The sequence below is a fragment of the Amblyomma mixtum genome, chromosome 3, assembly GCF_055824585.1.
Source record: "Amblyomma mixtum isolate Tamu chromosome 3, ASM5582458v1, whole genome shotgun sequence".
In the NCBI taxonomy this organism is placed as follows: domain Eukaryota; kingdom Metazoa; phylum Arthropoda; class Arachnida; order Ixodida; family Ixodidae; genus Amblyomma; species Amblyomma mixtum.
In genome coordinates this window covers 99,358,589-99,375,351 of record NC_143014.1, presented here as the reverse complement: position 1 = coordinate 99,375,351, position 16,763 = coordinate 99,358,589, and the positions used below count along the sequence as shown (strand labels likewise).

The following is a 16,763-nucleotide window of genomic DNA, read 5'->3' as shown; positions in this document are numbered from 1 at the left end:
CAGGACGAGACATGTGTGCGTCACTTTTTTGTCTCGTCCTGTCTTCGCGCTGTTCCAAAATCATTATGCGTTGCTTAAAATGCTCATTATTTACGCGTTTTTATTTCGGCTCTTTGGTGGTACTTAGTGCGTTAGCTGCTGCAGGGGTTTCTACCCACCAAACAGCGGCTGCTTGCAGACAAATAGAATCTGATGACCGAGTCGAAAGGAATGCCGGAAAGCCAGCGCGGTGACGGGCGACGTCTGCAGCCCTTGCGCAACCACTATCAAAGGCTCGACGTGATATTGAGGCGTGCCGCTGCGGGGCGTCTGTCACGGTGAGATGCGCGCGCGTCGGCGCACGGGTTCTTGGACACCCGTCGCTCGTCATGTCTCCAAGGGCGCGCCGCCGGAGACGCAGTTAAGGCGGCGCAGAAGAAGAAAAGCGCAGCGCGTCCTGCGAGAGATCAGACCTGCTACACTCCGTCGCCCGTATGTGGTCTGCCACGAAATTACCTTCACGGAGCTTCGCTCGTTGTAGCATTTCCTACTCGAGGTGCAATACGTACTAAGTGTCCTTCGTTTTAGGGCCCCGCCCGGTATTTCCCGACCTCGGAGCACCAGAACGGCTTGCACTGCAGTCGTATGTCCTGGCTCATTTGTTTGATGCCAGGAAAGTGGCTTCTTCACTTTCGTGCAACCCATCGCGCATTGGACTCCAGGTTATTAGGGGCTTTTAGCATGGCGGATACGTGCTAGCATAGACGTATACCTGTCTACCGGACGCCTCCTGTGCACGCACAGTGGCACGGGCGGGGCCAAGCGGGGTCACTACACGTGCGCAGCTGGCGACCGGTGATCCACTACAAGTCGACGCTAATACGTCTCCGCTATGCTAAAAGCCCCTGCTAACACTTTGCGTAAGGGGGAAGCGAGCCCTCGGACCGGAATTACGCGCATGTAATGTACCGATGTCACCGGTACACAGGCTTGTACTACACTGTTACAGGCTTGCGCAACACAAGCCTGTGACAAATAGAGTGAGACAAAATTTCCTGAGTTCAAGCTGTCCAAACTGCGGATATTAAGAATATATGCGGGGAGGTCCCGAGATGAAGACGAAAAAACAAGGAGATTACTTAAAGTCATACGCGTTCACCCAAGCGCACAGTGTCGCGTATGCGCAATAAAGGACTCGGCGCTCTTTCCCCTTTTTTTAGGGTTTCCATTCTTTCAACGATCACGGTGAACTAAGGAAACCCGACCACTTTCACCAAGCCAGGGCTGACACAGGCCAAAAGTGACGCGTCAGCTATCAAAGCGGCAATTCATTGCTTAGCGGGAGCATTTATGGAACAGGAGATCACAAGTTCGGGACGCCCGAGTGCAAACTTCCTTCTCTCGAGTTCAGAACAAAACGAAACAATGCAAAGCAGTCACCAAAGCAATGGAAGACTGCACAGGCCGCGTATTAATGAGCGCATTTCTGTACACATCTCCATGTTTGCTGGAGTTCGCATTCCAAAGCGTACGACACTGACTGTGCACACCGCTGCCCGTGCGGGGTTCCTTGGAGAAAACCATGTGATGCTCAAGCCCACAATGACAAAGATGGGCTGTTTTGTTCCAGGACAGAAGAGAAGGCCATAGAGTGCAGCTTGTTCAACCGCGCCGGCGACGTTCGCCCTTCAAACCGAGAGTAGCCCGTGCACGTGCATGAGAGGAGGACAAAAACAGTCAGCCACGGGGCCCAATGATCCGGCGGATGGTTGCAGCCTGTCCCTCGTTGCGTCGCGGGTCGGGTTACCGCGCCGTCCCTGATGGGTAACACTCGCGCCAGCGGCAACTGCCGGGTTCGAGCGCGGAGAGGCCAAAGCCACGGCGGACCGTGCCCGGCAGCCGACGCCGCAGTGGATGGCTTGTGGATGTCCGACGAAGTTCCCTGCATGACTGCCGTGAAAAGCGTGAGAGATATGTTGCTTTATTTTAATGCGGCAGTGCATTCTAGCGATTGCATGCCCCATTTATTACCATTCTTGCGTCCGCAGTGCAGGGTTTGCCTGGATAGCAATAAAAAGTAGCCACGTCTTTAAAAGCGCATACGCTGCATGCATATACGCGTGTAGCGTACACTCCATTCACGACCTTTAATTGCGACGATTGTTACCAGATGTGCTGGTAAGAACAGGAAGGTGAAAAAGTAGTACAAGATGGCCTCTGCTGAAATACAGGGGAATCTACGGGAAATCGGTGGAAGTGCATTTCTGCAGCGATTGCTCCCCGACGTTTTGCGTGCACCTATGCAAATTAATTTATTATTACGTCGACGCATCGCTGGGAACATTCTTTCTCATAAACTAATACTCAGACCACCCTATTACTTGATTCGGGGCATCTAAAACGACGCGCACGATATATAGCATACTGCAAGGCTGCATCCTTTTTGCGTCGTGGCTTGTGTTCATTGCCGCGTAGCATTGGATTCAGGTACCGCTGGGAATCACATAGCGATATCATCACTTCCACAGAGGAAACTGATCGTATCGCTAAGTGCCGTTAAGAGTCGCGGAGAAGGGAGTAACCATTGCCTAGGACTTTCTTCTTTTACTGCCTGTACGGGAAGGCGGTGATGCTCAAATATCCTTGAGCTCAGTGTTTTCCCCACTCCCGCACCGAAAACGAGTTGAGCTCGTACAGTAGTGTTGATTCTTGAAATGAATAACAAATTTTCGAGGATGCTTTCATTTTTGTACTTAAATAATCCTGAAAACGCTAGAAAGCCGTCTGCGGCACAAGGCTTTTTTAGGGACTTAGTATCGCTTTGTTGTTGATTCGTTATTTTCATTACTGTGGCGAAGTTATATCAACACATAATTCTAGAAATGGCGTCTCGCGTGGTAACTGTTCGCATTTTTCGTTGTAGCAAAAACCGGAGGCGAAAGCGCTCAGTTTCGGATGCATTATTTTAAAATTTATGAGAAATTTTTTTAAAAGCCAATAGCATGCTCCCCAGAAACCAACACGGATTTCGTAGTGGCTTGTCGATGACTACACAACTGGTCGATTACTACTTTTCGGTGACTGCACAATGTCTCAGGATTCAGTCCCGAATTGATGCCATTTTCTTATATCTATCTGAGGCCTTTGATCGCGTCTCTCATGTGAAACTCCACTTTAAGCTCAAAAATATATTCGGAGACGGGCCACTGGTACAGTGAATATATAATTACCTCTATGATCGCTATCATTTTGTGCAATATGATCATCATGCCTCTGAATTAGTTCCTGTTCTTTCAGGACTCCCTCAAAGTACAGTTTTAGCTCCGCTGTTGTCCCTATTCTTTATAAAGGACATACCAAACAAAACTGAAGTGAAAATACGATTGTGTGCTATACCATGAAGTAAAGGACGCTAATGACCAGAAAAAACTAAACAACGCATTAGGAAAAATCGCGGAGTGGTTCAAAAAATGGCAGATGACAACTAATTTAGATAAAACTTTCTATGTCGACTACAAAGAAAACTCCTAAATTAGAATATGCGTACTCGGCAAATAATGCGAATATTGAAGGTGTGACTGAATATCGGTACTTGGGTGTTCTGATCACTTCTGATTTAAATTGGACTGCGCATGTTCAAAGCATATCACCAGTAAAGCAATGACCGAGTTGTTCTTCCTCAAAAGGTCCCTGCGACATTCCACAAGTGATACGAAACTTCTAGCTTATGTCACGCTTATGCGACCAGTCTTGGAATACGCGAATATAGCCTGGTTCCCTTGCATCAAAGACAACGCTAGAACATTCGAAATGGTGCTAAGAAAAGCCGTGCGCTTTATCTTCAACTGCTGTCGTCGTACACATTCACCCACAGAACTTTTACAATCAGCAGGCCTTCACACGCTGTCCAGCTGTGCGAAATTACACCGGCTGAAATTTTTTTATTTGTTACTGAAAAACTCATTAATAGTGACCTCTGCAGACTTTTTTCATATTAACCATTCAAAAGCTACTCGACACAAGCATGCACTCACTCTTGATGAATTTTTTTGTTGCAATAATACCTTCCGATATTCATTTTTTTCCACATGTAGTCCCAGATTGGAACCAATTGCGACCATATCAATTACAAGTTCAGCCTACCGTTGACAAATTCGTCAAGCTAGCTGAGAGCTTTTCTCTTACATTTACTTCGGCATAATTTTTTTTATTTCTGTGCTTTCTTCAAATATATTTATGATATGCAAGTGCCATTCTTGTTTTATGACTTGACTCCTTTTTTGTCTATGCCAAATGTGTTGTATGTGTATCATCCTATTGTTAAGCTTCAAACTTCAATCAGTGAAACTGCATTTGCACACCATATGTTCTTGTCCGCTTCTGTAAAACTCCCTACAAGGGATTGAAAGTGTCCCCAAATAAATAAATAACAACTCCTCGATGAAGTATTCACTCGTTAGAAAACGGAGCCAGTGAGCGAGCATACCAATTAGACACCGACAGGCAGGGCCGTATTTTTGAGCGTGTCATACGAGACGAGCGTTTAAAATGACGAGCAACACGAAAAGTTTTCTTGTATTTTATTTCGAACAAACCAAATAGAGTTGGTGTTCACCTTGAAGATGGAGATATCATGCTGTGATTTTCCACGTTGGCGGCTTCGGCCGTTCTGCTCTTCGGCACACCGACCAGGAACCGAAGTAGTGTATTTTGTACACAATGTTTGTTCACTGAATTTTAAGGATTGAATAGCACCAAAAGGACACAAATTTTATTGAATTAATTCATGTGCTCATGCCCAGCTGACATTCACAAGAAACTGTTCCGAATAAAGTAACTGTATATTTTAGAAAGTTTTCTTCAAAGCTTAATGCTGATGCAACGCTTCCAGAGTGAAACAACGCACAAAGTGGGTGACTGAAGAAAACCTTTTAAAATACAGAGTTACTTTGCTCAGACGGGTTGCTCATGAATATCAGCTGGACCAAAAAACAACAGAATAGTTTCTGTCCTCATAATAGGTTTTCTGTAATGTTTTTGACCAGAAACTTGTAACAACATGAATTTCTGTAGTAACAACAGGACATTCTGTAGTCACTGCAGAAAAGTATTACAGAACAACAGACTACAGAGAAGTACTACAAATAAAACTACGGTACTGCAGAAAAATACTACAAAACAACAAAAAAAAATCTGTCGTTGGGACAGGACTACTGAATATTTTGTCGTATTTTTGACCGCTTCTGTCGTTTCTTTCGACTGGCGTTCGTTAACGAACGCCTACAGGCACCACTGGTTATCACCTCACAGCGTCCTTTTTTCTTCTCTTTGCGCTGTGAATGAGCGTAGTACATGAAGGGAAACAGCAGCAACGAGACGGAGTACGAACACGTACCGCTTTAACACAGACGTGAAATTAAAGTAGTGCTAAGAAGACTAATCAAGGCGAGGTAATGCGTGGGGAGTACTCCTGTTGTTACAGTAAACAGCTTTTCATTTATTTACCGCGACCGCATGAGGCGCCGAGTTTTATATCTGCCAGGGAGGCAAATCGCCCCCCCCCCCCCCCCCCCCCCTGTTTTTTCATGTGTGCCTCTCTCCCTCCCCCTACGCATGCTCCTTGGCGAGAGATATACGCAGGCGGAGAGGCTATATATGCAATATCACATTTGTTGTCTCTAGTCGAGCGATTATGTAAAAAAGAATAACCTCATGATTCTTAGGATGCTAAAATAAATAAATGAACGAAAAAAACTGAACAATTCGTAAACTCTTGGTAGACATTCATGACATCGTTAGTCAAAGTTAGACAAAACACTGGGCAGCACAAACATTTCCGCAACAAGCTAACAATACAAGTATTACAAACTTATCTCAAACTCTTCCTCTATAAAAACCACTAGGCAATACAAACATTTCCACAATAAGCTAACAATTAAAAACATAAAAAGACTTTAAACTCTGCGTGTCTAAAGAAACACTGGATAGTACAAACATTTCCACAACAAGCTAGCAATTACAAAATTCAGGGGCACTTTGGCTCTCTAAAGTGCTGCAAGGCGAAAGGTTTCCTGGCGCACTGTTTGTTTTTTTTTATACATATTGTATCTTTAATATTTTTATATAATTTTGTATTTTTGTTTCTTTTGTTATTTAATTTTTCTTATTCCTTTATTTTATTTATAAAACCCATGCATTCACTAGATGCGCCTTTATTCAAGCTCAAACCCTGAGCATTCGTGGCGGAGTGGTAGCGTCTCCACTTCAAGTGCCAAAGTACCGGGTTCGATTCCCAGCCTCGACACAGTTTCTTTTTAAGTAGCGACGCCGAAACGTGGACACACTTGCTAACATTCCTTGGTCACGACAGTATGAGCCATTAAAGGCATTCGCCTTAAAATTTGAATGATTATAAACGCTGCGTCTTTCAAGAACGTAAACGAACTACCAAACTCGACACAAAACATAAAAACAGAAACAGGAGTCAAAGGGTAAAGGTTGTAATAACGGACCGACAACACTGAGAACTGAATGCCGATTTTTAAGGAGGGGATCATTTGAACTCAGGGGCTGCGACAACCTGATGTCTTGTTGGGTAACATTTGCAGCGACAACCTTCCTGTTACATTTTGCCAAGGTTAGGTTGCACGGTACGTCTGCCTCGTCTCCGTGAGCAAGCCTTTGCTGAGCTTCAAGAACGGGGGAAAAGATAGCAAGACTAGTGTTGTGAGGCGCTCTTCATGCGAAAAGCAAAAGGCGGAGTTACAGACTGCCTATTTGGGAAGGTACAGTACGCTCATCGTTGATGTTTCGTGTCAAGACATTATTTGGGTGTTCGGGGAGGGATCGAATTCTCTGAATAGAGTGTGCACCAAAGAAGTACTTGCGCTTTTCAAGCGACCATCCATCTAATCCCGCATAGAGGTTTGGATCTCTTGATGGGGAACTGGATCCAAAACTCTTTGTGTCATCCTTTTACTTTGCTGGTGGGCGACAAATCCATGTACCCGCGGCAGTTTAAGGCTGCGCTCTTCTCCCCGCTTTTAGGCTACTGCAGCTCTTAAGTAAATTTGTCCAAAACCTCACGAAATAAGAAGACATGCTGCCCCCTGACCACATCACTCAATCTCCGAGTAGGCAAGACCCCCCCCCCCCCCCCCCCCCCCCCCCCCCCCCCGGAAAAACTTCAAGGGGGGAGGGAGTCCTCCAGTACCCCCGCAGTAAAATAAAACAAAAACCTTTTCGTGGGGCTCTACCACCACCTCTATTCATTAATATAATCGTTATTACTGTTATTACGTGCCGCGGTGGATTAGTTGGTATGACGCTCGTTTGCTGAGCGCAAGGTGGCGGGATTGAATTCGGCCGCGGCGGCCGCATTTTGGTGCAGGCACTGTGTGAGCCAGTGCGCATGAAATCATCTTCATGCCTTCATGCCTTGCCTAATGATGCTTTGCTTTGTTGCTGGGTGCCACATCTTTAGCTGCTTCAGCCAGTCGGTGAGCCATTCGAGGGATCCAAGTTAGAATTTAAGCCCTGCACGATCCTAAAAACAGACAGTCTTCGGTGCCATGGTGTATGGGGCTTAACGCTCCGAAGCTGCACATGTGTAACGAGGGACGCCGTATTGGAGGGCTCGGGATTAATTTCTGCCACCTGGTGATATTTAACATTTACTGACAGCACACGGATGTTTTTGCATTTCGCCTCTATCGAAATGCGGCCGCTCGGAGCAAGATTCGATCCCCTGACCTTGTGCTCAGCAGCGGAACGCTGTAACCACTAAGTCACTGCGGCGGGTCGGTGCCATGGAAGTGTGGATGGCATGTATTCGGGAAGGGACAAATATCGAATGCGACGCTTTTCCGTAAACTGCACGGTAATAAATTTAGCACAGCTTAGAAAGGGATGGACAGTACGGAAATGCATACAACTGGCTCGTACCCATGCGATTCGACGCATGTACCGTCTGAGGTCCACATTCTCAAAGAACGACAGAAACTAGGCACATATTAACCTGGCGGGCACGTTAGGAACATCGCCAGCATAGGACGATCGAGTCAATAGGCAATCAGCGCAGCGTTGCAGCGAGCCATAATGGGGCTGGCCACGGGAGTAATCGCTCGGCTACACTCTTCGGCTGCCCCTACGACGTCCGTTTCTACGGGGAACCTTTATCTGCTAGTGCATGCTCCTTATGTTTGGATGAGGATGAATTAATATCGTCTGGCTTCCAAATACCCAACTGCCCCACGTCCCTATGCCATGAGAAAGATTGTCTCAGCCAAGCAGCAGGCGAGCATTAGTTTGGGCTCTTCGCATCTGCTGTTATTTAGTTTATATAAATGTCATTGTGAAGGGCCTAGCATGCGACCTCTGATTTTGTGCTGACCACTGTAGCATTTATTGTGCTCTGTATACTACGCTTCACGCCTGTTCAGTCGGGAGCGCTCCAGAACGGCTGCATTAATTAGCATTTGACCTTGATTGCTGAGAAAAGCCGACACGTCATCTTCGCTCGCAGGTGTGCTCGGATCCGATCAGCCTACTATTTCGATGACGTGCCGATAATCAAGGTTTTGTCAGCACAACAAATATGTGGGAGTTGAGCTTACTCTGATCCTGTTTTAGGGAAGGTGAAATGATTTTTGAAAATTCGAGGTTATTAAAGAATTCGAATCTATGAAGCTTCTAGGTAAATCATGCAAAGTAGTTTGGCGGTAGCATTTAAAATGGTGATGTAATCAGCGATTAAAACCGCAACGATGTTCAGGGTTCTCCTCACTGCGTTGGAAGAGTGCGAGGAAACTAGTGGTGACGCCATCGTTGCCGAAATTTGAGATGTCCGCTGCCTTCGTCTTCATGCTGCCGTGCGTCTTCCGATGCCACCAGACAATGCTTCGTGAGCTTTACCTTCGACAGCATTCGTTTTCTTACTTGAAACAACTGCTTCTACGACTGGAAACGTAGCCCCGCCGTAGGTGACGTCATCATTGCGGCCTCTGCCTATCGCTGTGAACTGCAGAGAAGCCTGAACGCCGGCGCCGCTTTTGTCGGCGATGACGTCACCATTCAAATGCTAGCGCAAATAGATTTCGCATGCTTTACCTGCAAGTTTCACACATTCGTCTCCTTTAAACTCATCGACTTCTAAAACCTCTTCAGTTGCCCTTTTAAAGCACACAGGTTGAATATGTTTATTTTAAATAAACTTGGGTACTTTAATTCACAAATCACAATTTTCATAAAGCTCCTACAAAAATGCCTTAGGTACAGCCGGCCAAATCTTTAGCTGGCGTGCGCGACGGACGCTTTTTCTGCGCTCCTGCTCTTTATGACGAGGCAAACTTGCGGAAAGCTCAATAGTAAGCACGTGGTTAGTGAGCCTGTGCTTAGATTTGATATTTTCGCGAGTTTGCTCTGTCATAAGCTGCAGGAGCACGGAAAACGCAGCCTTCATGCACGCCAGCTAAAGATTTGGTCGGCTGTACTTCATTAGTATAAATTTAGGGCCCATTATGCCTGCGAGGTGTGCGCTCTTCAGTTCGCAGACTTGTGTTCCCTTCTTGAAAGAGTACAGGACTGGGCCACAGCATTCGTTACCAATGTGCAACTTTAGCCAAAACACTGCGTCAATCAAAACACAGTCAGACTGCGTTTCCCTGAGTCATCGCCGTCTTTATGACAAATTAATCATGCAACACCCCTGTATGTTGACTTCTTAAGGAGGTCGGCAAGAGTACGGTATGCTACTTTATGTCTCCTAACTTTGTTCGACGTCGATGGGACCATGTGTATAAAGTTCGGGAGGAGCAGCACAATGCTAATGTTTTAAATGCTCATTTCCCCCCCCCCCCCATGCCATTAGCCAATTAATTAAATTGCCACAGAATGTTACTGCGCATGAAACCGCACCTCGCTCGCCTGCTATGTGCAATGTGATTCTTTGTGGCATATATTTCTGCAATTGTCCTTTATCGCTATCGCTCCTAGCTATACTTCTTTGTGCCTATCAGCTCCCTGTCCCGCCGGCCGTAACTGGTGGGCTTAAGTTAGCAGATAGAAACTGCCGCGGCCAGCACCATGTTTTCTTTCAGTTTTTATTTTTATTTTATAATAAACCACTACTACCACTCGTATGCTTTGATATTGGAATTGACTTGACGACTGTTGTTCGTGCTGTAGTGTTCACTCAGTTATGGACCTTTTCCTTCTTTTCTGCGTGATAGGTGTGCAATATATAACATTTTTACTTTCGTTTTTGATCGACCTGTAAAATTTTTACTTATGTGCTGCAATAGAGCCTCTCAAGGCGCTTAGGACACTTATTAATTAACGTAAACCTACATTATACACATATGCACGATTGTATGACGCAATGATAGCTCATCAACTGTAATTAAATATTTTGCACACGCGCTTTCAACGTCATTTGTGGCGTTCTGCACATATCACACACGTTTGATGCCTGTTCGTTTATATGCACAGGGTCCGCCCTTAAGCTACAGCTCCGCCCTGCTTGAGTGGACATTTAAGTGGCCGAGACTTCTTCACACTAGAATGAATTTTTTCAACAGGGCAGCATGTTAATTAACAGATAGTTGCTGCTATTGATAGCGGTATAATTTTCCCTCCTTCTGCTTCCCTGCTTCTATCGCTGTGTCTGCGGCCATGAGCTATCGAAAATTAAATACGTATGCAAGGCAAAGCGAACTATCGATGATGCTGCGGTGAAAACAGAGATAACCTGTTGCTCGCGTGCGTGGGGCAGAAACCAAAAGCTGACGGCATTGGTGGTTGGCATAAGGCAGAGCAAGCGGCAACGTTGTTTTTGTGCAATGCGTGATGCGAACGCAGCGGTGAAGGCTGAAGATTCTCTCTTGGTTCTCTTTTCGCGCAGGTTTCCAACGTAAACGAGATGATATCGTCGATGTCGAATGAATCAGACACGAGGAGGGCCGGTTTTCTCTGTCTCCCTTCGCACTTGGGAGCAGTGCAGCGGTTGTAACCTTCGGGTAGGGCTATTTTTTTCGTCTCGATATCCCGCCATTCATCTCTATAAGCTATCATTGATGTAGCGCGTACTGTTAGCCCTGAACATGTAGGTTCAAGGATGGCCACAGCGATAACGGGCCACATTGAAGGACTGTAGTAACTCTCTGTGGCCTGTTGTCGCCGTAATTTTCGCGTAGACAATACGATCGTTGTGCTTGCTACCAATCTGCATTACGGAGCAAGATACTGGTCGCACGCTTCGACGCTCGCAAAAGTAGGAATGCATCGATGCGTGCGTACGACGGGAACACTTAAATCCTTGCTCACGCCGCCTCCGGGAATGCAGAGCGCATCCGGCGGCCGCGATGCGTAGATGCGCGCAGACAAAGGACACGTGTGCCGATCACCCGGCGGGGAACCGCTGCTGTTGTTCGGCTGCCCTGGGCGGTAAATGTTCGTGCGCAGGAAAGGACATTCACGGCCGTCTTGCGTAATCGCGCTGTGTGACCGGCTTTTGAACAGCGCTTATGGAAGGAATACTCGCTACACTACACGCGTGGCGCGAGCAGCCGCTTGAGCGCGCGCTTCCGTACGCCTCCCTTGATCTGGATGCTTCAGATGCGTAAGACAGCTCTCCTCGACGCTCATGCGCCTCCGTAGCAGCAGTTGCGGCTCTGCGAGTGATCCGCGGTCGCGCACCTAGTCTTCTGAATACTTATTGAAAACACTGTACACGCAGTAGAAAAGTACACCTGAAGCTGTATGGTCAAGAAGGGCTCTAGCTGTGATGCGGTTACGAGCAGGGGTTTATTCAGACCAGTACGGGCGACTTAAGCCAGCTCGGTCCACTTTGTTGTTGTTGTCCTCAAGATAATGGCCTGTACCCACTGCGGGGGATTGGCCAAGACACAGGCGGTGACTGACAGATGCTCAAAACATTAAAAAATGAAATAAAATTCAAGAAAAACATTAAAGCAATAATAGTATAGTAGCAGCAGCAGCAGCAGCAACAACAACAACAACAACAACAACAACAACAACAACAACAACAACAACAACAACAACAACAACAACAACAACAACAACAACAACAACAACAACAACAACAACAACAACAACAACAACAACAACAATAATGATAATAATAATAATAATGATAATTACGAGGAACTTTAACGACTAAAGTGGTGAAAGGCTGAAGCCTGAGTGCTGCAATCTGCTACGCGATTGTTGCGCATGTAGCGATGAATGCTGCCACGAGTAAAGTGAGCGACTGCACTTTCACATTCTGTTGGTGCATTAATTAACTGACAATTAATGACGCTTAATCTTCGCCTTTAGGAGTAGAACGCGACAACGTGTTGTAGCGCTGCCAGGGAGTCCACGGAACGCCACCACCCGTTCGGCGCGATGCCTTGCCCTTTGAACGCAACGCTTTTTGAGGAAAGGAAATCGCGCAGTAATTCTCTGTCATCTCGGTGGACACCTGAACCGTACCGTACAGGAAGGGAGGAAGTGGGAATGAAAGAAGAAGAAAATGAAAATTGCATTTGAGGAAAGGAAATTACGCAGTAACTGTCTCGCATATCTCGGTGGACACCCGTCAAAAGCGGGACACATTTTGTTCACGACGATGAGCCATTAAAGGCTTTCGCCTGACAGACTTAGACCGAGCTGTCGTAACGGGTGCTACAGCAGGCGCTTCCGTAAAGAGAAGCGGCGGGGGGTCAACAAGAAGTCATCTATCGTTTCGGGTTCAGCGCAGAGTGGGCAGGATGGAGAGACCGCTAAACCAGATCTATGAATGTAGGAGTTTAAGTGAGGCACGCGACAACGTAGACGCGTGAACGAAACCTCAAGCTTGCGTGCTCGCCATCTTTTACGGCACCACGGGTAGAGAAGATGCGGGAAGTCGGGAGAGGAGGAGGTCAGTGCTGATGCTGTGAATTCTTTCAAGAGCAGATACCAGAGAAACCTGGCTGCAGTAATATATGCGCAGGGCGGAAGGAGAGGTATGACTTGGCTTTGAAGTGATGCCTTCGCCAGGGTATCTGCAACCTCATTTAAATGGATTCCTCTGTGCCCAGGCACCCAAACCAACCGTAATCAACACACGTGGGGTGGAATCATGCCCTTTAGTAAGCGGAGTACCAGAGATCCTGTAGATGCGGTGAGAGATGAACACAGGAATAAAGAATCCGTCATAATTATGACAGAAGACAAAGAGCTGTTTAACTTGCGCAAGGCCAGGACTAGGGCTGGAAATTCGGCCAAATAAATGGGGGTGTAATCGGGAAGGCGGAGTGAGAATGACCAGTCAAGGGAGAGAGACAAAATACCAACACCGGCCTTTTCATAACACTGTGAGGCGTCTGTCGCAATGAGCACATGAGAGTTAAAGCGCAATCAAATAGTCCTATAATAAACCACTGAGCAAATGGAAATGCATTAATTTTGCATGCTTTGCCGCCGCAGTGGCTCAGCGGTTATGGCACTCGGCTGCTGACCCGAAAGACGCGGGTTCGTTCCCGGCCGCGGCGGTCGAATTTCTTTGGAGGCGAAATTCTAGAGGCCCGTGTACTGTGCGATGTCAGTGCACGTTAAAGAACCCCAGGTGGTCGAAATTTCCGGAGTCCTTCACTACGGCGTCTCTCATAGCCTGAGTCGCTTTGGGACGTTAAACCCCATAAACCAAATCAAACCAAACCAATTTTGCATGTTTTGGAAAGATGTCATCAAAGACAGTCTGAATAGATGAAGAATCTACCTCGTTCTCTTCATCTTCTGCGTAGTCGGTCATGCCGACCGCGTAGAAGAGGCGTCGACTCTTCATGGACATCATACTTCCCCTTCGCAGCCGAAGCCCGCAGGGCGAGTTAAAAAGCGCCGCGCGAATGGTGGGGCTTCAGACAGGCAACGTGAGTCACTTCAGTTCGCGCAGAACGACGGCCGCTTGCCGTGAGACGCACTATGCGGTAATTGAGCTCGCTAATTTGCTCAGTGGTGACATAAGGTCCATCGTAGTGGCAAAACAGCTTCTGTGACAGTCCCCGCTTCTGATAGGCCGCCACGACAAGACCAAACCACAAGGGCTGTAAGTGACGTGACAGAGCTCTAGAACGATCTTGGGAGGCGAGAACACGAAGGCGGCCAAGGCGCCTGCCGACCACGGTCACTCATGGTAACTTTTTGAGGTCCATGGTGGAGAACTATGGATTCCAGCATAAAAAAGAACACATTATACGCTGTAGCCGAGGGTATGGCTGCTGTTTCACAATACCGAGTAAGATAATCAACGCAAACCACTGTACAGCGGTTCCCACGATAGGATTTCGGAAGTGGGCCCAGGAGATCTACGCCCACTTGCTCGAACGGGGCTGCAGGTGGTGTCACAGGGTGAATCTGGCCGGATGGAACCCTAGTAGGTCGCTTGTATCGTTAACGCTGAGTGCAGGTGGCGACGTACCGCTCAGTCGTGGCCCGCATTTTCGGCCAGTAGAAGCGTGCCAGGACACAGTGGAGCATTCGTGCCGACCCCAGATGTACAAATGTAGGGTCGTCGTGCATGTCCTGCTAGACGGAGGTGTACAGGCTCTTCGGAACTACCAGGAGGAAGTGTAGGCCCGTAGAAGATTAGGTTTTCTTCCTCAGCAGACCATCTCGCACACAAAAGTAGCTCGAACCGGAGGCAGTCTTCAGCCGCCGCAAGGAGAGATCGTAATGCTGAATCTTTCTGCTTTTACGCTTTGAATGTGGTGATGTCAGGAAAACCCGGTGACACTGATGCGGCGAAGTTGTCGAAATTATAGATATCAGACTCCGTCTCAGGAAGGGGCATCCGCGAAAGACAGTTTGCGTCAGGGTGCCTGCGACCACTCTTGTAGGCGACCGTGTAGTCATGCTCTTGTGTCCGGAGAGCCCACCGTGCAATGGGCCTGCACGGATCACGAAAGTTCATGAGCTAGAAAAGGACATGATGAACGGTGAATACGTGCGAACGGGCGTCCGTATTGCGTGGCGAATATGACGGCGAAGCATTCCTGATTGGTAACCGTATAATTGCGCACCGGCTTACTAAGGGAGCGACTCGCATACGCGACAACGTGCTCTTTTTTTTCTTTTCGCAGCGCTGGACGAGAACAGCCCCGATTCCAACACCGCTTGCGTTGGTATGAATCTCTGTGGGGGCGGATGGATCGAAGTGGCGAAGTACAGGGTGCGACGTGAGAAGGAATTTTAGTTGACGGAAGGCGGATTCGCACTCAGGAGTCCACTCGAAAGCCACATATTTATGGGCGTCACAATATATATACACGACGGGGAGGAATAGCACGGGAGCAGGATTAGAGAAGCGAATGACAGTACGGGACCTGGCGTTGCGCTCCCGGCCGTTGCCTTGTCTCTGCGATGTTACAGGAACGCTTAGAAACATGACCACTCCCGTGTGCATTGCTCCATCTCTTACTGTGCTCTTTTTTCCTTATCACCCACACCACGCAGTAACGGTAAGCTCAAACATCTGCACTTGCGACACCTCCGTTCCATATAGTGCGGATGGGAGGGATGCTAAGAGGAAAGGAAAGATGCAGTAACTGGGGGAACAGATGGGAGTTAAAGGAAGTAAACCACTAAAAAGAGTCGCCGTAGTAGAGGGCTCCGGATTATTTTCGACCACGTGGGATTCTTAAACGTGCACTGACATCACAAAGCTCAAGGGCAATGAACTACCCGAGAAACCTTCATTGTCGGTGTTTCTCAATGGTATTTCCGTAGACAGCGAAGATGCGCTTAATTAAGAAATACCAAAGATGTACTACGCTTTTCGGGTTGTTTAACGCCCTTGCGCTGTGCGATGTCAGTGCACGTTTAAGGACCCCACGCGGTCGAAAATTATCTGGAGCCCTCCACTATGGTTTCCACCACGAGTGAGACAGTTATAACACTTTTCCTTAGTTTGGTGTCACCTGGGATTATTGTTCTTGTTTCCTAGAGGAAGCTGAGAAGACTTCTACGTATAGGTCATATTTTGTTTCACAAAGAAGTTCTTCCTTAAAAACCGAAATTTGTGCTCGTTTCAGAGCGCTTTCAGCTTAGTTGGGATGTTTCAAGTGCGATCAGCTTTTTCGTGTCAAAAGAAGATCGTGTTTTGTAAACATTTTCACTTGTTCCAACTTAAGTTGCTCTTTGCCTCGTTCGATAAAGTCTGACTTGAGCTTAGCCTGAGGCGTCCAGCCGAAAGTGACGTCTTTAAGCCCATCGCATGAGGGCGACAGTTGTCACTGAATCTTGGGGCCAGAGCAGCACAGGCGCCATCACGTCGCGAGCTGCGATAGTATCGCTAACCTCAAGCGTCGGGTTATGGGAAACTAAGTGGAAAATTTGGAAGCCGAACAGCCTCTGAAATAATGTAACGTATAATAACGAGCCAAAGTCCTCAAGGCACCTAGGCACTGCTTTGGAAAGATAAAAACGCCTGGTGAACGAACGAGGTAGACGCGACCTCGTACTTGACGCGGTGATCCCGCATGTGGCGGACATTTTTCACATCGCATTATACAAAACAAGTCTGAAAGCGCGAGGTCGATCGATTCGCTGTTTAACTCGGCGTTTTCTTCTTTTTTTTTTCTTGACTTAGAATTTTCGATTAGGCCAACGAGGACATTAGGAGTATTAACTCCAATGCGCAATAAAAAATTCTCTGTCCGTTCAGTCTAATAAGCAGCAGGCGCGCCGACGTCATTGATAATCAAAGCTATAAGACAAATGGTCACGTGACAAATCTGCTAAAG

General features: G+C 47.3%; 1 protein-coding gene across 7 annotated transcripts in view; it reads left to right on the top strand.

Annotated features, from left to right (window-relative positions):
• The first annotated feature begins 751 nt into the window (after nucleotides 1-751).
• LOC149351126 (uncharacterized) overlaps nucleotides 752-16,763 on the top strand; it is a 131,907-nt gene continuing 115,895 nt past the window's right edge. For 2 of the 7 annotated variants that reach the window (XM_089580381.1, XM_089580380.1), the window contains exons 1-2: nucleotides 1,828-1,943; nucleotides 10,880-10,994. In XM_089580381.1, coding sequence (XP_089436507.1) covers nucleotides 10,917-10,994 — 78 coding nt within the window. In that variant the 5' untranslated portion in view covers nucleotides 1,828-1,943; nucleotides 10,880-10,916. Of the gene's footprint in view, nucleotides 1,944-10,879; nucleotides 10,995-16,763 lie in introns of all 7 variants that reach the window. The other 5 variants (XM_089580378.1, XM_089580377.1, XM_089580383.1 and 2 more) reach the window with 4 other exon arrangements.